General features: G+C 41.2%; 1 protein-coding gene and 1 long non-coding RNA gene across 3 annotated transcripts in view; both read right to left on the reverse strand.

Moving 5' to 3' along the window:
• Positions 1-13,401, reverse strand: part of LOC311091598 (uncharacterized protein) — a 28,935-nt gene extending 15,534 nt beyond the window's left edge. Inside the window, exons 1-6 of one of the 2 annotated variants that reach the window (XM_084127586.1) lie at positions 13,259-13,401; positions 13,076-13,149; positions 12,870-12,887; positions 12,235-12,361; positions 11,982-12,142; positions 11,707-11,846 (exon numbers count right to left, since the gene is read on the reverse strand). In XM_084127586.1, the coding sequence (XP_083983712.1) occupies positions 11,707-11,846; positions 11,982-12,142; positions 12,235-12,361; positions 12,870-12,887; positions 13,076-13,139 (510 nt within the window). In that variant the 5' untranslated portion in view covers positions 13,140-13,149; positions 13,259-13,401. The remainder of the gene's footprint in view (positions 1-11,706; positions 11,847-11,981; positions 12,143-12,234; positions 12,362-12,869; positions 12,888-13,075; positions 13,150-13,258) is intronic. The other variant, XM_084127588.1, reaches the window with a different exon arrangement.
• LOC311091622 lies at positions 2,402-2,898 on the reverse strand. The gene is made up of 3 exons (XR_014608130.1): positions 2,762-2,898; positions 2,585-2,651; positions 2,402-2,472 (listed from the first exon to the last, which is right to left on the reverse strand). It is a non-coding gene; the product is annotated as an uncharacterized lncRNA (long non-coding RNA).
• Positions 13,402-24,466: the final 11,065 nt, after the last annotated feature.

Here is a 24,466-nt window from a genome sequence, read left to right on the forward strand (position 1 = left end):
TGGGTGGATCCAAATGTAGCAATGTTATAGTCAGGGCAATCCAATTCATTGTCATCCATGCAAAGGTCAGAATTAAAGTAATCAGAATCGTAGTCATCCATGCAAGGGTTGAAAACCATTTTAATCAGTCCGATAACAAATACACAAAATAAACAAGAAACAAAACAAGAACAGACTTGAAACAGACCTCCAATGTGTAGCGTGACATTCAACAATGACTCCGTGACATGAACTGAAACAGACAGGGTATTTATACACAGACACTAACAATGTGATAGGGAACAGCTGAGTGCAATCACGAGTGATGAGAACAGACAAAGGATTATGGGGAATGCGGTTCCAGAGTGAATGGTGACAGGAAGGGAAGGAGACCTCTAGTGGACACCCGGGGAAACAAACCAGACACTGTGACAAGTATAAACATAACAGTGTATTTACATTGCTCTTATTGAGAATTTTTAGAGTGCTTCTTGTTTGTATGGTAGAACACCATGGTGTAGCCAGATTAATAGACAACATACAAAGAATAATGAAACGTTTTAGGCACATATCTATCATTTGTTTGACAGCATAGTTCAGCAGGCTGATGAGTCTTTATGAAATGTCCAAGCTAAGTAAAGTCTTTTCCTGTTGAAGATTAAGAACCAAAAACATAACAGTGTCATCGCCTCATAGCATAATTGCCTAAGGCATATTTAAAAAAAATTAAATAACTTAGGCAATTATGCTATGAGGCTAACCATACAGACTGGTGAATCTTCTTGTTTGTAGAAAAAAAACAATGCACAAAATAAAAATACAAGTTATTTCACAGACTCAGATATCAAATATAGGCTTAGAAATGTCTTTAAAATTTGAAATGAGAAAATGTCAAATAATAGAAAACAAACATGTGAATGACAAGAAAAGTAATAAGTTGTGTATTCCTAGAGTATTTAAGGCACAGTGCTTCTTATTGTTTCTATGTCCAAAATTCTATGCAAACATTTAGTTATTAAACCTAAAGTTTCCTATTACTGGTGACACTTTCAGAGGAATGATTCATTGCAACTGTAGAGATGAATAAGCAAATATCTATCATTTGTTTCAACAGCACAGGATGCTAAGAACCGTCTTGGCCTTGTTATCATGCTTTTATAATTTGCATTTGAAAATGTGATTCAGTGTCGCATTTAACATGGCGTGTGTAATTGTGACCAATAAAAAAAAAAAATGAACATCAAGAATAGAAATGCACAAACTCTTTGACCATTTAAGGCACTGTTCAAAGTCTTCATGTTAAAACAGTGAAACCTAAATGCAAGGTCTTGGCTTTGAGTCTGCATAAACATTGAACATTTGTATAGATTGTATACTGGTCATATTTCTTTGTAACTGTTGCTTTGTAACTTTGTATGTTACATCTAAAAATAATTCAGTGCTTCAGTTATGTACAGCGCAGCTAAAAAGACTGATATGAAGTGTCTATTTCAATAATGGGTGGAAAATGCAACGAAGGTGGCCACAAACTTTGCGGCTCTGATGATGTGGGATCTTGGCCGGTGCTGTGGCAGAATTTCAGAGCTCCACATTCATTAAGTGCTTGTTCAGTTCTGATGCTCGTGCTCCACTGTCCTTCTGTGCTCTTTGTTAAGCCTTCAAAAGCCTGATACCCACCATCACTTGGTGCGACGCTGCCATCATGAACAACCAGAGAAGGATATAGTGGATTTTTACTAGTGATGAGATTTTTCAAAATGAACTTTTCATCAGAATCAACATCATCTGAAAGGTTCAAACAAACATCCGCATCATTTCCCTGGTTCACAACACCGTTGAAGGGCTGATATCCGTCTTCCAAAGCATCATTAGTGGGAACGTTAAACTGGCTCTTGCTGATATCAGCAATCCTAGAGTTTTCAAAGCTAAAAATGTCCCTCTTGTCAGATTGACAGGAATGATCACAGCACTTGTGACCCAGGAAGGAAGAATCTTCATCAGTGGCCGATCCCAAATACGACATGTTGCTGAAAACCGATGAGCCAGAGCAGTTGCCCGAATCTCGGTTTGCACGGTTGCGTTCTCTTGAGGAACTGGTATCATCACTCTTGACTTGCTGATTGCTGGGTGTGTTGTTGTTAAAGCATTTGAAATCCTCCTCCAGGGCATGTTCGACACGTAATGGGACGTTGATCAGACTGCAATTCTCCTTGTCATTACCAGAATCAAAACCAGCCTGGCCATAATCGTCTGCCGCTGACTCAACACTGTGGGAACTTTTCTCATTGTTTGTATCAACTGATAAAGCGGAGATACTGTAGAAAGACAAACATGTTGAGGAATTATTAATCAGAATTAGAGCGATTAGAGTCTGTCATGTGTTTCTGAAGTTTTTGGGAAAACTTACAAGTTATTTTACTCCTTAAAGTCCAGTTTTGGAATCTCTACATGGATTGAGGAGAAGTTCATAATGGAAGGAGGCAAAATATGACCCTATTAAACAATAATGAAAAAAAAAATGAAAAAACAAGGGGTTGAGCATATAGAAAACTATTTCAAAATAAAAGAAATAGTAAACCAAACAAATTGCATATCTTTCTCCAACCTTCTCTTCTCCAAGATTGGCATCTATTTTTGGCTTGGAGATCTTGTCCCACCAATTCATCTTCATCCTGTAACGAGGAAGTAAAGTGTGTCAGAACTAAATTTGTCAAGGATGCACAAAGGAATAGCAAACATGCAAAATGTAGAATGATGGCGAGACACAAAACGGAGATCTCACCTCAAAACACAGATGAAGATAGTACAAATGATGATGATTAAAACAACACATACACTCTTAGAAGGAATGTGTAGAAAAATTACACAAATTATGTGTAACTCTAATTTACACATTTTGTGTCAATATTAACTAAAACTGTGTATAAAAAAAGAATCTATTTTACATATATCCATGTGTAGTTTAAAGTTTACACAACTTGGGTATTTACTCAAAGCATTTAACACAATATGAGTAGACTGATGTGCTTACGCACTTTAATGTGTTATTTTTTATAACGCGACCGTTATTTAAATTAGCTAGTCGAACTGAACCAACCAATAAGGTGACTTTTGAGTGAACATAATCCAGTTCCAGTCAGTTCAGTAACGTTAGTAGATAAAAGTCTGTTAACGACAGCAACTATTTTGTTTTTACTATATTGTTGAAAATAAAACATGTAACGTTATACCTTATCACTTCGTTATCGACTACCCCTCGCGTCAAAACTGTTCGTGAAAACCACCTCTTTACCAGGGAGGAGATGATTCGCGCCGAATCACGCCGGTGATGCTCAAGGTTCTTGAGGTAAGCTCGCTGTACTTGAATTATAATTTTTTTTACTCATGTTCATTTACAAAAACAATATTTCCTGCTACTGTTATTTTAATACTGGTTTAAAAGCTAGGTTACGACGAGATTTTGCGGGCAAAAAACTCGACTATTGTCAATAAGTTACGTTAAAGTTAGTTGAAGCACGGCTAAACCAAGCAGCTTTATGTTGATCAATGCTGCGAATTTGCGTGGAAACCCCGATTCAAAATCGGCATAATTTTTTTCCACTTTCACACGAAATTCCAGATAACGAAGAGACCTTTATTAATAAATGGATTTTACACGCAAAATTTCGCCAAGCAATGGTAAACGTGACCGCACCTAGATTGTAACTTAGTGCTACTCGATTTACAATACACAAAATGTTATCTGTAAGGGTGTTTTAAAAATCGTCTACTCTTTATTAATTTGATTAACGTTACGTATAAAATGTAGTCGTAGTAGTGGATTTGAAAGTTTGCTGAAATGATTAACAATATGTCATAAGTGCTCTTGAGCCAGTGATGTGCAGGCTAGGTAACTGTTAGCATACAATACATGTGCTAACTTTATATCAAATAAGTGACCTTTGCATTATGTCTAATATTTATTACACAGCAAATGCACCAGTCAGAAGATGGACCATTTTCCACCGACCACCGTGTTCAGTCTCACCAGATTTAATTTATTCAGGTAAGTTAAGCATTGCAGTAAAACTCACTAAATCATTAATTCATATCAAATCAAGCATTCTAAACAACTTAAGTTTTTATTTTTGCATTCTTTTGATCTATTATTAGGCCAAGGAGTCCGACCTGACCAGGAAGGTGCCTAATGGCGCTTTTCCACTGCATGGTACGGCTCGGTTCGGCTCGGTACGGTTCGACTCGGCGCGGAACGGTTCGGCTCGCTTCGCTTTTCCACTGCGTGGTACGACTCGACTCGGTACGGCACGGTTCGGTTCGCTTTAGCTCGGTTGCTTTTCCACTGCAGTTAGTACCGCTTCAAAGTGGGTGGGACTGATCGTTATAGTTGCCGTCTCTACTGCCATGATATCATCATATTAAATGCGAATTTTTCATTCCGTGTTTCCCCATCCACTCCTCGGCAACCAACGAGAGGAACGTCTGCACCTCGTCCACTGACCACGATTCAGCCATTTCTTTTTTTGAAGTTTATACTCTTTTTTTTAATTTTTTTTAAAGCAAATACTTTTAAAACAGGCGCTACAGTGTTGTCTGTTGTCTACTGGCTATTTAAATCTAGCGGGTTTAGTGTCTCATGTCGTAAATACAATGACGCTGGTAGTGATGATTCTGTCTGACCAATCAGTGATCTGCAGTGTTTTCACGTCACATTTTAGTATCGGTACGGTACGCTTGGAACCTCAACAGAGGTGGTACCATTTAAGCGAGCCGAAGCGAGCCGTACCGTACCGTACCATGCAGTGGAAAAGCGCCAAAGCGTGCCGTACCGTACCATGCAGTGGAAAAGCGCCATAATAAGCATAGCCTATCAGCGCACAGGTAGGTTAACTACTGAGGGAAAGAAAAAGATCATCACATGGGGATTTCTTGCATCATGTATCTTACTGTGTATTTGTCTCAAACAGCTGTCCCTTCACTGCAAACAAGTTGAAATTGGCTAGCCTAAATCCCTGATTGCAGTTAAGCCTACGAATCTCAGCATTTTTGGAGAGAATTAAGGAAATGTAAGTATTAAAATTTAATCTGGCATAATTTAGTTTACAGTTCAACTGAAATGTTTGAATGTGCTGACAAAAGGGTGTTACTTACAAATATATATATTCTGAATTATAGTATGATGGAGATTACAAACAATTTGATGCTTGTGTAATTTTCTCCTCTCTCTCTCTCCCTATTATATTTTTATATAGTGTTGGAACTGCGATCTTCTCTGAAGAAGAACTGAGCACATTTGTGTTGGTGGACACGTTTGCATCCAGGAAACAGGGGACTGATGCATATGTCACACTTTTCTGGAAACACTTCAGGAGTTTCAAAGTCGCGATCTGATTGGTTGAATTCTACAGGATGTTCGGGAGATGTGAGTGTCGTGTTCTTTATCGGTTCGCCTGGAAACAAATGCCGTGACACCAAAACCTCTTGTGGAAGAAGAATGCTATTGTGCTGAAGGGTTAAAATTTAAGAATATGTTTTTAGATCTGCTGATCCTATTTCCCTACATAACATCACATAAAAAACTAAGGTGAACTATACTGTATTGGGCATTCAAGGTGAACATGAGGGCATCCATTTACTGATTAGATTTAACAGTTTCCTTTGAAGGGGGTTTGTTAGTCTTTGATCTTTCTACTAAGTGTTGAACTGTGTGTGAAGGTTACATAGTCTTAGCTCTCGTGACCATTTGTTGTTTATACCTTTTGGGGAAGTCTTTAATCTTCCTACTCAGAGTTGAACTATATGTGAATGTTACAAAGTCTTTGTTCTCGTGACCATGTGTTATTTATACAATTTGGGGGTACCATTATCTCAGTTGGGGGTAATTGCCTCTATTGTCTTTAGATGATTAGATTCAGTAGTCATCTCTAAGGCTGTGTGTAAGTTCAGCACCTTTAAGGACAGCCCACTGAATGGCCTATAAGATACCATGTAAAGTTCCCTCAGTTAGATCATGTTGGACGTTTCTACAGCCGCGTACAGAGGAGTTCTCAATAAAGAATAACTTCTGTTGAACGCGATCCCAACTGTCTCACTGGTCTCTGCTTTGAAGAAAGAAAACTTTACAACAGATGGTGCCGTGACCCGGATGGAGGAAAAAGGAAACTCAAAGAACTGAATCTTAAAACTTCAAGCTTCCTCCAGATTGAAAACTTCAAGCTCAAAGATCTCAACAAAGCTGACTGAGTTCCAGACGAATGTTTTCTGTTTTCAAAGACTCGGTGAGTTTCACTCCATCCAAAGAACCAATGCAGACCAGTACAAATGTTTTCCTCTGCGCCGTTCAGAGAAGTAGTTAACAAACAGCTGTAGAGTTTGGTTAACTAAAGATAAGCCTCTAAAAAGTTTTCTTTTAGAGATGAAATTGATCCTCTGTTGATGGCAGGGAAGATTAACAGTTACATGTTAATATTGTGTGTATGCTCTTGCTAGAGAAGACCTATCTGTAAGCTAGAGAATTAGCTTTAGAATTAGATTTAGCCTCATGTGCTAATAAGATTGTACCCTCTGTTTGCAAGACAGTAGAGAGAAGTTTTTTTTAGTGTTTGTTTGTGGTAACAGAAATTCACAAAATGTTTAGGAAAAGTACTAGACAGATTACACCTTTTTGGACAGATAGTGAATTCAAGTCTTTGTTATCAGAGCACATCGACTCAATCGTGACTGAGGAAGTCCGATTGAATTTAACAAAGAAATTTGGCATTGATCCAGGCAAAGTTTGGTCAATCGAAGATTGTAAGAAGGTACTAGGAGAAAGTATTCGCAAGAACAGTGTGAAAAGTTTTATCTGTTGTCACCGAGAATTTGGTTTAACCCTAGCTACAGAACAGTCTAAGCACAACTCCGAGCTAGAGAAACAGATCAAAGAGATCCGTGCTAGAATATCTTCGTTGACTAAGAAAGTAAACCGCAACAAAGATGCAGAAAAAACTGATGTGGAAGAAGTTAGTCAGCCTGATAACAATTATCCTGACTTAAAAGCTTTATTTGAAACAAATGTAGCCATCCAATCAGTAACTGATCAGCCTGTAGATTCAGTGCAGGTTTGTGGGGCTAGGAGAAGATCTCAGGGAACTAAAAGTGTTACTCCGAACTCTTCTGTTGTCCAAATACAAACGGTTGCCAAAACATCTTTAGGTCCTAAAGATATAGATAGACTCTCCCAGAGTTTACCCTCAGCACGCACACATTTTTCTGAATTTAGAAGAGCATTGTTCAGTAAAATGCATCTTTACGACATGTCGTTGCCGGAAGTCACACAGCTGATGTCACAAATTCTAACGGAATCTGAATTCAACAATTTTGAGTCTGCTGTTACTTCCGAACTGCAACATGTCAGTAAAGGCGATTTGAGAGAAGGTGTTTTGAAAATCCTAAAGAATATCTTAGGACCCAAAATCGATTGGTCGAGAGTTACTAGCTGTGTACAAGAGAAAGAAGAAACTGTGAGTGAATATACTGAGAGGTTCTGTCAGGTAGCGGTAACGTACAGTGGAATAGTGGATGATTCCGAAAGTGTGTTAGCTGACAAAGGAGCTCTAATCCGAATTTGGGCAGATGGTCTTGTAGCTGAGTACAGAACAGCCTTGCCATTCCTAGATATTACGTGGGCTAAAAGAACTCTCAGAAGTAACCTAGAAAGTTTAGCTATTTGGGAAAGAGATTCTGTTGTCAAAGAGAGAGTAAGAATTGCAGCAGTTTCTGTTAAGGTCAACTCAGAGAAGCCAAATAAACGCAAAAGTCCTAGAGAAGTCAGTTGTTCTTACTGTGGCAAGCACGGACATTTTGGAAAAGAATGTAGAAAAAGTAAAAATAACTTAAGGCAAGTTAACAAGGTTAACCAGCTTCTGCTTAGCCTGCTTGATATTCTGAAGCAGCCCCTCCCCTCCTCGTTAAACTCGTGGGGCAACTTGATACGGTGTTAACCATTTAGGCTGTGATTGCTTAATCTCCCCAGTAACTTACAAAAAAGATGAAAGACTTATTTTTGTTTAATAGAACAAAAGGAAAGTGACTGTCACAGTCTTTGTTTGGGGGACATTCAGAAAACTCACAGCCTTAAATGTTACACCACAGAAATATTGCAGTCAGACAACCATCCTCTGTTAATGATGTCTACTAAGACTGATGTTTCACTGGAGAATGGAAATGTGCCAATTTTCTCACACACTGTACAGTTCCTCCCCCTACAGGGATAGGATAGGACACATGGACCAGTGAGGAGCCCAGGAAGAACTGGAAGCAACAGGCTTTCGGGGGCCAACCCTGTGGTGAAGATTCCCTTATAGGCCCTTCCCAACCATAGTCCATCCTCACCTCACTGTTCCTTTTAGGTGTCTCAAATCAATTAAGAAATAGGGAAAGAATGAAACAACAACACTAGACTCTGAAAACGCTACAACCCTAGTGTTTAAACAAATACTGCTACAACCCTAGTGTTTGGACAAATACTGCTCTGTCGTCTTTTGTTTTCTTTCTTCCTCTGTGCAGATAAACACTTGATGGCTCTCCTGAGACCCATATGCAAAGACCTCCTCACCTGCATATGAAGCCACAACCTCAAGAAAACAACTAGACCCACTGCCGAGCCAACCAACACAGAAGAAAAATACACAACGCAGAGACATACGAAACCTTCAGTCATCCATCGACATGATCAAGACTACAAGCCTGCACCATTACATGAGTGCTGCACCGGGTTAATGTCAAGTTAACCAACAAGCAATCTTGATCTTTCAACAAAATTACACACCAGATGACTGAAGATAATTCTTCATGGTTCAGAAACTTGTTCACAAGAAAATGAGTTCTAACCATAAAAGAAAAAAAAATACACAGCGCAGAGACATCACGGACCCTAATCGCATGTTCGTTTCTGTGTCAACATGCAATTACAGAAAATCAACACAGAACATGTGCGACTTATGGAAGAATGAAGTCCATGCATGAATACTGCTGGTCTGCCGTTTCTTTGATTTATTGTGTTACAGGTATGTGTGTATGCCATGATGTCTTCACAAGCGGCATCCTGGTATAAAACATCACCTCAGATTTCCATGAACAAGCCTCATGAGGGACGAGTCATCAGAGCGACTCTACGTGGGAAATGGACTCTACAGGAAACAGACTTCACAGCTATTCAGGCGCCATGGACTTTCAAGACTTCCACTCTTATGCTACATGGTTTTCTGTGTAATCATGTAGTTTATACGACATTTTACACCCTGCGTCGCAGGTGTCAACAGTTATGGTTTTGAGAAGAACTATGACACTCATGTAAATCAAGGACACAACACAGAATAAGTTATACGTGCCTGTAACTTTTTCAAGTTACAAGATTTGAACTTTTAAGTGTTTAAATTTGTATTTTGTGAGAGTTATTTTAAGAACTCTCAAAGAGGGGACTGAAGGGTTAAAATTTAAGAATATGTTTTTAGATCTGCTGATCCTATTTCCCTACATAACATCACATAAAAAACTAAGGTGAACTATACTGTATTGGGCATTCAAGGTGAACATGAGGGCATCCATTTACTGATTAGATTTAACAGTTTCCTTTGAAGGGGGTTTGTTAGTCTTTGATCTTTCTACTAAGTGTTGAACTGTGTGTGAAGGTTACATAGTCTTAGCTCTCGTGACCATTTGTTGTTTATACCTTTTGGGGAAGTCTTTAATCTTCCTACTCAGAGTTGAACTATATGTGAATGTTACAAAGTCTTTGTTCTCGTGACCATGTGTTATTTATACAATTTGGGGGTACCATTATCTCAGTTGGGGGTAATTGCCTCTATTGTCTTTAGATGATTAAATTCAGTAGTCATCTCTAAGGCTGTGTGTAAGTTCAGCACCTTTAAGGACAGCCCACTGAATGGCCTATAAGATACCATGTAAAGTTCCCTCAGTTAGATCATGTTGGACGTTTCTACAGCCGCGTACAGAGGAGTTCTCAATAAAGAATAACTTCTGTTGAACGCGATCCCAACTGTCTCACTGGTCTCTGCTTTGAAGAAAGAAAACTTTACAACAGTGCTTACAACTGTGACAATGAGCGCTTACCAGGATCAACTAAACGCTGGATTTTCAAAAGTATTTGAAGTTCGTGGCTCCATTGTTGCCGTAAACTTGCTTAACGTTCTTGAATGAATAATTTATTAGATGCAGCCAGTCTGTTATTGTAGGGACATCAACATCATATATTATCACACCCCTAAACATGACGCAGAACAAAACGAACTGTGATTGGTTGCGTTACATGTCAGTCAAACGTCCTCTTGGGTGGTCCTTGGTCAAGAAAAGCTGCAATAGAGTCTAGGGATAGGTCTGGCTAAACAAGACTAAGTTCTGAACAGGATAAGTTAATTTAGGTTTAGGTTAATTTATGTATTTTTCCCAAAGGTGAAAAAAATGCTTATTCCCAAAGATTGGCTTATTAAAGACTGATTTTATGATCACTTTTACTTCAATGCTGTGAAAAAGATGGAGGAGTACAGACATTGATAATAATAATGAGAACTGTTTCTTGAGCATCAAATCATCATATAAGAATGATTTCTGAAGGATCATGTGACACTGAAAACTTGGAGTAATGATGCTGAAAATTCAGCTTTGATCACATGAATAAAATAATATTTTTTAAATATATTCAAATAGAAAACAGCTGTTTTACATTGTAATAATATTTCACAATATTTACTGTTTTTACTGTACTTTTGTATCAAATAAAATATTTGGTGAGCATAAGAGATTTCTTTCAAAAACATTAAAATGCTTAATATTTTCTAAACTTGGCCACCAATGTACATCAAGCCAAAAATGTTTTGGAAATAAGTGAAATTATTTTGAAGGTGGGGAAGTGTGTTATGTTACCTAATGAGATTGTGAAAATAACTGTTTTATCCTATGTTGGACATTTCCTTTTTGACTGCTTTAAATTGTATTGTTCTATTCTGGATTGAATTTAATTGTTGCTATGTCAGTCATTATAATAAATAAGATAATCAACCACAGACTTTATTTTGTCAAATGCTTATTTTGTTTAGGATTTAGGATTTTAGATACCTTTCTTAACACAGTGTGTGTAGCCAAGGATAGCACATAATGTGGTAATGTTACACATGTTTACACATCTTTTATACATCTTTATGTTAACCTTTCTGACACATTTAGTGTGTTAAACTCATTAACACAGTGAATGAGTTGAAATTAACACAAAACTAGTTGTCCTGGAGCTCACCCACAAATGTGTTAAAATTTAACACAGGTTGTGTCATTTTTGACACATTCTTTCTAAGAGTGTAGAGGCGGAACCATCGTTCTGAGTAATTCATTTGGAGATGAGGCTGTGGAGCACATATAGATTGATCAGGATTATTAAAGAGCATTAAAACATGCAGTAATAACTCTGAGAACAAAACACATTGACTTACAGCTGGTGAACTCAACTGGTGCGCTCTGGTCACTCAATATCTTGTGTTCGTTATAGTTTGTGCTCATTCTTGCTGTCAGAATGTAGTTGGTGTTTGGCTGGAGATTTATGCCCACAATCTCAAAGAATCCCAGGGAGTTTGACATATCCTTTGACATCTGTATGGACAAAAGTGTTTATTTTATGATACATCTATATGTGAATATGCATGAATTAATTTAATATCATCTTTATATCATCTTCCTTACGGTTTCATCTTCAGTCCTATAGGTCAGATGTATTTCCAAACTTTCTGCAACATATCTGTTCTCATACTTGTCATCCCAAGTTACAATAAAATTTCCATTTTCAGTCTTCTGCACTGATAAGACTGGAGTTTTTGGTTTGACTGCAGAAAATGAAAATCACATATTTGTAAATGTGTCAGATAAGGCCAGATAACACCTTTTTCTTTTTAATTTCAGAATATTTAAAAGTAATGGAAAAAGCCTAACAAGAACATACAGACAACAAATATACTCACTGAAGTCCATTGTCACAAATGTTTTGCTTAATAAAACATTTGATCCGTTCAGAAGTGTAGTAGAGAATGTCTCCGTTAAAACAAACCCTTTGACTTCAATTTTGCATTCACAGTTGGCACTGAGATTACTTCTCTCAAAGATGCATGTATATCTTTCTAACCTGTAATGTAAGAGTTAATAGTGTCAGTTGATTGCTAAATGAACAGTAAATAATTTTAGTTATAGTTACAGAGGAATTGAACAAATACATACAAATCTCCTACAGTCTGTGTGATGTTGAGTTTGTATCCAGAGCAACTTATGAGGCCGTCAAAACAGAAACTGCAATTAATTTCTGTCTCATAGTCATTGAAACACTTCAAGTCCTTCTCTGTGGGTTCTACAGAGATTTTAGAGATGGAACATAAAATAAGTCACTATCACAAATTACCAATGTAGAAGTTGTTTTGTTAAAGTAAAAGTTGTTTCGACAGTAAAACACCGCATAAAAAACATAAAAGTGGTGTCATCTGAATCAGCATGTTCTTGTTTAATTTGTTATAAAACATCCACATCAGCTTGTCATCAACATGTTTTAAATAAATTAATGAATCAACGATTAAATACTGAGCAGAAGGGAAAGCCTCTAACTTAAAAAAGTGTAGGCCTATAGAGCTAAACATTTGGAAACAATTGTGAGAGTGACACACACACTGACACTTTATATACTTTATTTGATTCCACATTACAAATCAAATTTCATTAGGAATCTTTTTTTTTTTAAATAATCCAACAGATTAAAACAAATCAGCACATTGTTATGGATTAAACCTGGTTCGAAGGGTACAGGAAACAGCATTTTCCAAACAAACATGCTTCCTAGTTGCTGAGATTGAACAGTAGCCTACTTTGCCAACTATTTGGTCCTTGTTTTAGAAATCCCCCCAATGCAAAGTCCACGGATCGCACGGACACACACACACACACACACACACACACACACACACACACACACACACAGAAGAGCAGAGCAGATACACATGGGGATATTATATATTAAAGTAACAAAGTCACAAATAGAGCAAGAGCATATTATAGCGAAAGAAACATTTACCGTAACAAAGTGTTTGGCAGATGAGTGTGAGGATGATCTGACAAAGAAGAAATGTGGAAAACATCCTGTACTTCCTATAAGCAGAAATATAATCTCATACATCTTTAAACAATTACATATAGCATATGTAACAAGATAAAATGTTAAAATATGATATCCACACAAAATATAGTTTTCTCATACCTTTTGACTGTAACTATATGACAGTTCGTTGTTGCGACCGCAGAGTGAAAATAAAAGAAAACGAATTTACTGACCACTCTGTAGACAAATTAAACGTTTTCAGTCACAGACGCATAAAAACACACGACGAGTAGTTTAAACCGTGTAAATGAAGGTCTACCATAAGCTTCCCTCTTCGCCCACGCAACATGGAAGTGGAACTTGCCAAAAAAGGGCGTTTCGAACTTTCCTGGAACACACGCAGCAGTTCTGCTGTTCCACTGACCCCAGCCCTGCGCGCGACCGAGCTGTTCCTGAATCCCGACTGACAGGCATAGACAGAAATTGTATTTTGGGCGGGCCAGTGAAAAAGTGAGTGGGCCTATAGGCCTATTTTCCTAGAAAAAATGACTTAAATAATAATTAAACCTTAGTGAGTAGAAAAAAGAATAGACAAACTGCAAAAATAGTTACACCTTTATTTTGCAATATTCGGCAAAGGCAATAACAAAACACTGTCTAATCATCATGTTCAACCAACAGAGCTCAATAAAGGCTGAACAAACCAGCATAGACAATAACCTATTTTATTCAGCAGCAGGGGCGGCGTGTGCGTAGCAGTCAAGAGTTCAGACACCAGGGGCCCTATTTTAACGATCTGAAACGCAAGTGTCAAAGCGCAAAGCGCAAGTAACTTTGTGGGCGGGTCTTGGCGCTGTTGCTATTTTCCCAGCGGGATAAATGACTCTTGCGCCAGGCGCAAATCTAAAATGGGTTGGTCTGAAGTAGCTTCATTATTCATAGGTGTGGTTTGGGCATATCGTGAAATAAACCAATCAGAGCGACATCTCACATTCCCTTTAAGAGCAGGCGCGCTTTGTTCTAAAGCGGATTCCTATTATAAGGGCGGATTTGCCAGGCGCGCGCCAGGAGCGGTTCACAGCCGAGGAGAGCAACGCTCTCGTCAGGGACGTTGGGGATGGAGAAACCCACCCAAATTAACTTCGGTTAAAAAGGCGTATGATAATTTGGGTAAATGTGTAAGCTGGATGTATGCTTTTATAACAAATTGTCTATCTATATTTCTATCTATCTATCTATCTATCTATCTATCTATCTATCGTAATAATATATGATTTGCAAAAATGAAAACTGCTGCTTCTGTGTAGATGAGAGAATCAAAGTGTATGCGCGTTGTGCACACGCTACATTGATTATGGCCAAGCATGCGCCCTTAAAATAGCATATGAATAACATGCGCAACCCGCCACTGACTTTAAACTATTTTTTCCTGGTTAGTGGCGCAATTGTTTTCTAAACCTGCAAAATAGCATGAAGGAACGTTTGCGCCGGAACACGCCTCCTTTTTTGCGCTGAACCGCCCAGGGAGCGCAAGTTCATTCCCTAGTTTAGCGACGTGCTTCTGTGGAGGGAAAAGCGCGCTTTGCACGGTTGCAAAATAGGAATGATACATGCGTCGGTGTACAAAGTCAATTGCGCTGGGTGCAAGATAGGGCCCCAGGGCTGCGTTCAGCCCCGACAAAACGTTGCACAACGTTTTTTCACATACTGACTTTATTTGTAGTTCATACTGTTTTAATACCCTGTATTTTCTTTCTCCTTTTTAGGAAAAGCACTTAATTCCCATTGTTTATTTCTATACCAAATGTCATACACTTGCAATGAAGCTAAAAATATAAGCAACTACATCATTATGTTGATAACCTATATTTTTACAATAAAACAAACATGTCTTCTAATATCCTCAGTTGTTGTGTATACCGAGCTGCATCGAAGACATTTGTAAATTACTTTCCTTGAACCCATTGTGCGAGTTCACTTTAATACATAGACTGTAAAAAAAGATGGACGACGCCCCTTCGCTCTCTTCCATTGATGAGAACTGAAGCCGCCAGTGTCCCGATATGGCGCTGACATATTGGAACTTGAGTCTGCGCAGTAGCGATCTCGGGACCAGACCTGCGCAGTAGTGAGCAGGAAGTAAAGCCGCAAAATCAACGCTCCGCCCTCACTCTCGCAGAATGCACTCAGGGAGAGTGGATTCTGCACACTTTTTTAAAAATTGATTGCAATACGACAAGAGGCTTGTTAAAATAAAGTAAATACAATCTCCTCAGTCTTCCGAAGATCCCGAAAAAAATGTCCGTTGGCGCTTCAGTGACTACTTCGCTCGAGAACCTGTCAATCACAGCTGTCAATCATGACGTTACACCACCGCATCACGTAACTAACTAAAAACCAACTTATTTTTGAAACAGACACTTGAACTAACATCAGCGTGATAAAAACGACAGCAAATGAAAGAAACCACCTTTGGAAAAAAGATATTTGAAGTGTAATTTAATTGTTTAGTTGGTCTCACGTCCCGTTGAATAACACAGGGAGGCGGGGTTATGACCTATACTAGGACCAGTCACCGGGGGGCGATCGAGACGTTTTGGCTTCACTTTTCAGGGCTTGTGCGGCACGCTTGCTTTAATACCGTGTGCTTTATATACATGTTGCTGCTGATTGGACTGCAGTTCTGACACACCCACCAAACAAGAGAAAACGCATCTCAAACCCCGTTGCACACCGGTGCACGCCGTTTCCAGGAAACATGACGTTCAACCCGGAAACCGTAGCAAAACGTTGCGCACCGTTTTGAACTTGAACGTGCCCCAGCTAATGATGATGCTCGTTAAAGATTTTAGGAGGGCTTTAACCCCCCTACCCCCTAAATTTACACCCAGCCCCCCTAAAAATTTGCTTTTAACTGTACACTATTCGTGATCGCCTCATATGTCATTAAAAGTCATAACCCGGCTCCTCTCAGTATTATCTCCACAGCGTGGAGATCGTTATGATATATATGCATCTGTGTAGTTCTTTGTTTGTCATAAATGCAGTTTACATAATATGACGCTGTAGCAATTCAACACAGTTTTCTGGGCTTATTCATTTATTTATTTATGAAATTCCTTTCATCCAAACGTAATGAGACTTTGTGACTTTTCCTTATCTTGCTATATACTTAATACTTCAGTGCAATAAAATTGCTTAAAAAAAGTATTATAATATTAATTTGATAATAAATCCAAAGGCAAAACACGCGATAAGTGACCATTCACGATGAGCGCTGCTCTTATGATCTTAACGCCGACTTGATTGGATCCCAGTTCAGAAAAAACAACAACGTGTATTTATTATTATTTTAACAACGTCGAAAACATAATGTCAGATTTTAAATGAACACATACATGTATACATTATTGCAAAAGTATTATTATACAAATAATTGTGTGGAGTGAGTGTGCACAGCCGCAGTTTATTGCATCACTAATTGCGTGTCTTTTTGATTAGATAATGAGTAAAAATGAAAAGAAACAAGCCTATTCAATCTTCCCTGGATGTATTTTTAACTAAGAAATTAAATAATAGCAATCAGGAGAATGGAAGCAGCAAAAAAATAAATAAAAAATAAAAATAAAAATAGGACTGTGCTGTCAGCAAAACGTTACACTTATGCAATAGAATTTGCACTGCAACAAAAAGGTATGGCATGCATTTTTATATTTAATGCTGTTCACTGTGAGTTTTAATTAATAGTGTAATAGAGTTAATAGTGCATTGTGCATTTTGTTTGGTATAATGTGAGGTATATCGTTCGGTAATGTCGTTGTTCTATGTAGGCCTATGCCCAGAGGGAATGCCATACTCTAGGTTTTTGTGAAACACCGCCACTGGTCAGCAGTGCAAAGACAGTTCACCCAAAAATAAAGTAGGCCTAGGCTAAAAGTAAAAGAAATTCAAATACTGAAAACCCTCAGCAGAGCACGGTTTGAAATAAATAACAACACACTCCCTAATTTCTGTTAAATCAACCATATACAATGCATTCAGCCTGGTGGAAAATAAGCTTTTGTGCCAAAACAAAATAGCAACTAAACAATGTGCATACCACTTTGATGAGAAGCTCCTTGATTTTCCATTCTTGACAGTGCAGGGAAGTATACCTTCAAATTGGGTTGTGACGGTGGTTCTGCAGTTAGATCAGCGGGTAAACCCGCGTCAGGCTGACTGGGAGAGAGCACTAGCTGGCGCCTGACTATAGCCGACTTGTGGGTTAAAGGGTTAGTTCACCCAAAAATTAAAATTCTGTCAGTAATTACTCACCCTCATGTTGTTCCAACCGTGTAAGACCTTCGTTCATCTTCGGAACATAAATTAAGATATTTTTGATGAAATCTGAGTGCTGGATCACTTCTCCATAGGCTGCTAGGTGACCGAAACTTGCTGGCCCAGAAAAGTTATTAAAGAGATCGTTAATAGTCGGCGCCAATAGCCCCATGGTTTACGCGACATGTAGCGCAACTGCGCCTCCGGCGACCCGAGTTCGATTCCCAGCTCGAGGTCCTTTGCCGATCCCCTTCCCCTCTCTCTACACCCCATGCTTTCCTGTCAAAATCTCTACTGTCCTATCAAATAAAGGCACAAAAAGACCAAAAACATAACTTGCAAAAAAAAAAAAAAAAAGAGATCGTTAATATAGTCCAAGTGACTACAGTGGCTTAATCTTAAGTATATCAAGCGACGAGAATACTTTTTGTGCGCAAAAACAAACAAAAATAACGACTTCATTCCACTATTCATTTCCATCTCTCTGGACATTACGTAGCGGTCTACGTAATGTCTCGTTCCCTGCCTTTCAGGGAACCGAGGTTACGAAAGTAACCAGAGACGTTCCCTTTCAAGGCGGTCACTTCGACATTACTTCGTGTGACGTATATGGGAACTGTATAAAATCCCGCCGTGGGAGCAGTGAAGCCACCCTACTCGAGACTGACAGAACCCACAGCTAATAGCCGTGCTGCTAGGAATACAAGCATCTGATAGGCTGAAGCGGGCCAATGGCGCGTTTTTTAAAACCCTGTCAAATTTGCATATCCCAAGCAATGAAATAGGGGAAGGCTGCACTGAATCGCTCAGGGCAGACACAACGCAATAGAAAGGGTTTAATACAGTGTCAACAGCATAGTGGTGACAGTTGCATAAGCACAACACATTCTGTCCAATAGAGACAACCCGTGAACCAAGCACAGAGTTAGCAATGGTAACTACTGGGCTACACATGGGAAAAACCTGAACTCACCGAAAGCACTTGCAACGCCACAGAGAGTACATTCAACTTATAAAACCTGGCGAATGTATTCTGAGAAGACCAGCCAGCAGCAAAACATAAGTCCTGTATAGACATACCTAGCCCAGGCCCACGAAGAGGCGACCGCCCTCGTTGAATGAGCCCTGATGCTAAGGGGACATTCTTCCCCCTGGCAATCATAAGCCAGAGCAATAGCGTCCACAATCCAGTGAGCAAGCCTCTGCTTTGAGACTCCAACGTCGTTGTTACATCCACCAAAGCACACGAACAGCTGGTCCGAATGGTGAAAGGCGGCCGAGCGATTCATATAAATCCGCAAAGCTCTGACTGGGCAAACAGCGCTCTGAGCGTCAGCATCATGCGAGGCTGACGGTTCAGCAGACAAGGCAGGCAGGGAAACAACCTGTGCTTTGAACGGAGTATTGAGGGACTTCGGAACGTAGCCTGGTCTCGGTGTGAGAGTGACATTACAGTCTCCCGGTCCAAAACGAATGCAGTCATCGCTTATCGAGAACACCTGTAGGTCACCAACACGCTTCGCCGAAGAGAGAGCGAGAAGCAAAGCAGTCTTCAGGGAAAGCTCCTCGATCGCAATCGAGGCAAGTGGCTCAAACGGCGGGAGAGACAGAGCCCTCAAAACCAGGGCTAAATCCCACAGCGGCACAGAAGGCGGCCGCGAAGGGCATAATCTCCTAGCTCCCTTGAGAAAACTGATCACCAAAGCGTGTTTACCGATTGACTGTCCGTCGACTGGGGAATGAAACGCAGCAATAGCGGCCACATACACCTTCAGTGTGGACGGCAAACTCCCGTTATCCATCCTGTGCTGAAGGAAGCGCAGAATATCCGACACGGAACAGCTCCCCGGGTCGATACTGACATCCTGGCACCATTTAGAGAAAACTCCCCATTTCAAAGCGTATGAACGCCTAGTAGACGGGGCGCACGCTTCCGCTGATGCAGAGTGTCCCGCCCGTTCAGAGTCCCCGCAGCGGCCACACATGAAGGTTCCACAGCCTGGGGCTGGGGTGCCATATCGTGCCATTCGCCTGAGACAATAAGTCCCTCCTGAGAGGAATTTCCCACGGGAGGCCCACCAATAATTCTCTCATGTCCGCGAACCAGGGCTGGTTCGGCCAGTTCGGGGCTACGAGGATCACAGACGCTTTCTCCTCCCTGATTTTGCATAACACCGTAGGCAGAATCTTCACCGGAGGGAAGGCGTAAAGCCTGGTTTTCGGCCAGCGCGAAGTCAGAGCGTCCCCCGCCAGAGGGGAGCAAGACAGCGAGAAGAACGCCTGACAGTGCGCGTTCTCGCTCGTGGCGAACAGATCGACTTTTTCCACAGTACCAGAGTGCGGACGCAACTGTGGGTAACCATGATGCGCTTGTGGCCGGAAGACCACGCCCTCGGAGGGACTCGAGTTTTCAGCCAGAACTGTAGCGATCGCATATGTAGCAGACCCAGATGACACACTGATGAGGCCGCTGCCATCAGTCCCAGAAGCCTCTGAAACTCCCTCAGTGACACGGACCTGCCCGGTCTGAAACAGCGTAGAGACAATGATATTGTCTCTATGCGCTCTCGGGAGAGATGGGCTCGCATCGTCACTGAATTCAAACACACACCCAGAAATGTTGCAGTCTGACTCGGTGTGAACACGCTTTTCTGCTTGTTTACGCGCAGTCCCAGCGTATCCAGGTGGCGAAGCAACGCTTCCACATGACCGATTAGCACCTCCCTCGAGTGGGCTAGAATCAGCCAGTCGTCCAGATAGTTTAGGATGTGCATTCCGCTCGATCTGAGGGGAGAAAGTGCCGTGTCTACACACTTCGAGAAGGTGCGGGGAGAGCTAGAGCCAATCCGACGGGAGTACTGAGTACTGATAAACTGTGCCCTCGAACGCAAATCTCAGAAAGCGCCTGTGGCGCGGTACTATCTGGATATGAAAGTACGCGTCCTTTAAATCCACCGAAGCGAACCAATCCCCGTGACGAACCTGTGCCAGGATCTGCTTCAGAGTTGTCATTCTGAACGCGTGCTTGTGAAGTGCTCAGCTGATGGGTCTCAAGTCCAGAATCGGACGGAGACCCCCCCCCCAACCTTTTTTTGGTACTACAAAGTAGCGGCTGTAGAACCCGCTCTCCCGCTCGTTCGGGGGAACCAGTTCTATCGCTCCTTTCTCGAGCGAACTGTGAACTTCCTGTCTCAGAACGGGAGCGTTTTGGGGCAAAGTTAATGACGGGACTACGCCGTTTAAGCAGGGTGGTCTGCGTCTGAACTGAAGCGAATACCCGTGCCGAATTATGCCTAGCACCCATGGTGAAATGCATGCCCGGACTAGTTTCCCACGTGTCCAGAAAGTGACTCAGTGGGCCTGCCAATTCTGCGGTCATAGCCGCTACCGGTGTAGTGCTTAGGCCGGGGCCCCACCCCCGCAAGGCTGATAGCTCTGGCGGGAGTGTGGCTTGCGGCGGGCTGTGTGTGGTGTTGGCAATCTCGCGCCCACGAGATGCCATTATAGTTATCAACTGTGACTCTGCGCTGTTCTGAGGCAGGGCGGGTGACACAGTGTGAGGTTCAAGAGGAAGAAAAAGCTCTCTTTGTGAAGGGATACATTTTGTTTTTATTTGAACAGAATAAACAACATTCACAACTGACATGCATTCGTTGCTCGACGGAACATGAGGGACTTGATGCATGAGAACACGGTGCTTGGGGGTGGGTCCTCCCTCGCGCTCTTTCTCCCTCTTGCCCGCTCCGTCAGGAAGACGGCTTGGATGTAGAGGGGGACGCGTTGACCTTCCCTCGGCGCGGGCTCCTTCTCTGACCCTGTCCCTTCTTCCTAGGTCCCGAACACTGTCTGCTCCGGGGCGCCGCGGGCTGTCTAGCCTTGCCCTGAGGTTGGCGAGAGGTCGATAAAGAGCGGGAACGAGGTTGAGCAGGTGGCGCCCGGTGCGGAATGACATGGCTCATTGCTTTGGCGCGTTTCTGAGTCTCAGAATAGCGCTCCGTGACTGTCTCCACAGCGTCACCGAAGAGGCCGGCTGGAGTGATCGGTGCGTTGAGTAGCATGTGAATCTACATGGCTTGGATGGCAAGCTGCGGTCCGAACCCAATGCAGAAGTCGACGGGCACATGTGGGTGGCGACGGTCTCCTCGACGGGGGGCATGCGCACGTAACCGTGGGCTTCCGCCTCGTCGACGTGTGCGAACATGGCTTGAGTGGCAGAGTGGGTGCGCGCCGACTGGGGAGCAGCCCATGATCTCACCACGTGTTTGTGGACGTCCGGGAAAAACGGGGTCCCCCTCTTCGACGCGGCCTGACGGCGGCTCGATTGGAGGAACCACGTGTCCAGCTTGCTCCTCGCTGGCTTGTCTGGAGCGTTCCACGAGAGGTCCAGCTCGGCGACGGCTTTGCTAAGGACCCTAAAGAGACATGGAGTCATCCTCCCCACCAGCCCCGAAGGAGACAAAGTCTGCGACGTCGCGAGGGGGGCGGAAGCTCGCGTCCGGGAAGCTGACAGCGTCGAGCTCCCTATCCCTGGGGGTGGAGGGGCCAACCAGCGGCTCGCTGGCGGCAGTGGGCCCAATCCCCGCGGATGCTCGAGCCACTTCCCTTCTTGCTTTGAGGGCGCGCACTGGCATATCCACACAGTGGGCACACGAGAGGTCATCCGTTAGGGCCGTCTCGGCGTGGGCCAAGCCCATGCAGGCGACGCAGAACAGATGGGTGTCGGGCGGCCCAATAGGGCCCGAACACAGGTTGCAAGTGGACGCCATCGGATGCTGAAGACAGGTAAGTGTATCTTCTGGTTGCACCTTCAACGATGGCGAAGTAGTTTAATATGATGAGTAGCACACTTCGATTTGAGCGTGAAGAAAGAGATTCTGACGCAATTGTTGCGCACATGCAATTTATACTGCCAGCGGGCTTGTCAGTATTTGCATATTTGCGTCAGTTGGCCAGCTGTTTCAGCTGGCGTTAGCCATAAGATTTCAGCAGAAGTGGAGGAGGGGAGGAGTTCCCATATACGTCACACGACGTAATGTCGAAGTGACCGCCTTGAAAGGGAACTGGGCTGGGTGGACTCGGTAAATGCCTTCATTGGCGTGTCTTCTTCCTCAACTCTTGCTTTTTTCCCTCTTCATTGTTATATTTTTATAAATGTGTATTTACATATTTCAAAAGATGATTTTCAGGGTTAAAAAACGATCACTGCAAAATTAATTCCTACAGCACACAGATTATTTTTTTTACACTTTGAATAGTGGAATAATGGCATGTTATTGGCTACTATTATAGTTTAATTTAAACAAACATGTCCTTAAATGGCCATGCTTACCATTTTTGTGGAATATTGAAAGGTTCTTTACACAAAACTGTACAGATGTTTATGTTTAATGTGTTTTTTTTAAATATTCTTTTATATTTCAGAAAGTAAAAGTATGCAAAACATATTGTAAATAAGGCTAGTTACATTTTACTTCATATAGGCCTATTCAGATCTACAGCTGTCAATTGTCACTAAATTATTATGATTTATATTAAATAAAATATAAGCTATGATAATATAGGCTATACTTGATGGGGGATTAAGTATACGCAAGCATATTTCGTCTTGATCATACTCAGTGTGTCTGTCGTGTTAGATCCCAAGTGAACCTAAAGATGTTTTTCAACGCTTGCACCTCGGAACCTTCAAGATTTGCGTTCTCGAGCCACCAGGCACTGTTGTTGTGCGAATGAGCAGCCGGAGTGCGTTAAGGATTTTCTGTTAGAACGGTGTCGTGTTAGCGGCCCCTGAGTTAATAACTATCGTTGCGACGGAAGTGAATCAATCTATCAATCAACTAACTTTAGCTGGACAATAACTTCATTCTAGAGCTGCTGTAAAGCCAAAACAATCTCTGTTACTTTAATTTCCTATTATCATGTGTAAGGCTGCTTTGAAACAAACTGTTAAAAGCGCTATATAAATGAAGGTGACTTGAACGAATTTTTCCCTGATAAGTGTGCAGGATGCAGTGTACACCGCGTACTAGGAACCCAAGTCACGTGATCGGAAGTATTGTTTCTAGTGGGACCGCGCGAATGTTGCACAAATTGACAGCTCGGCAGCACAACTTTGAAAACAGGTATGTGAGGAGCAGATCAACACTTAGTGCAGGGCCATATGTAGCAAAATAAAGTGTTTGGAACATTTCATATAGATTTTTGCAAATTATGTTTTTTGACTTCTTCAGACCCTATAGTTTGCAAAACTACCTGTTTCCGATTTTTTCCCGGGCTGCACAGGCCCAAAATCCAAGATGGCGGACATATCACCAAAAATTGCAAATAATCGCCTTTTTAAACATTTCAAATGGATATATGTTAGGTATATCATTATATACATACATTTTCTAATTAACTGATTGACTTGGGTAATAAATATGACCATGGGTAACATGAATTATCATGATTATCAACCAATGATGGGTGTAACCACCATTATGCTATTTATTGGCATACATGGAAAAACGCATTGACTGATTAAAAGTTTCCTTCAAATAACCTAATAATCATTTTAATTAAAATAATGTTCTGCGCTCACCACAATAATTCTGTTAACAATCAGATGACATGGAAAATTATTGGGGAGAATGGATTACATGAAGCCAATGGAAAGATGGGAAAGATAGCCAGCCTTTGTTACTAGGAAACTTTTGAGCTTTTGCAGGAAGAGGGAAATTATTTTTCCAGCCTGGGCAACTGGTGTTTTTTTACTTGCTAGGACCCCACTGAATACAAAACAACCTGTTTCCAATTTTTTTCTTCATTTTTAGTGCCAAAATTCAAGATGGCAGACAATATGCAGACAAATCACATAAAATAAAATATATAATCTTTTCCCTTCTATAAAGGCTTTAAAATGGTAAACTTTTGATGAATGTATTCCTAATAAAGCAGACAAGTGAGACAGACTATTTTCAAAATATTTATTGGATCATTTACCAAAAAATTGGGTGAAAAAAATAGAAACATTGGAAAAAATGGGAAAAAGAATCTGCATTTTGTTTAATT

Source organism: Abramis brama, assembly GCF_963993115.1.
Source record: "Abramis brama genome assembly, chromosome: 1".
NCBI lineage: Eukaryota > Metazoa > Chordata > Actinopteri > Cypriniformes > Leuciscidae > Abramis > Abramis brama.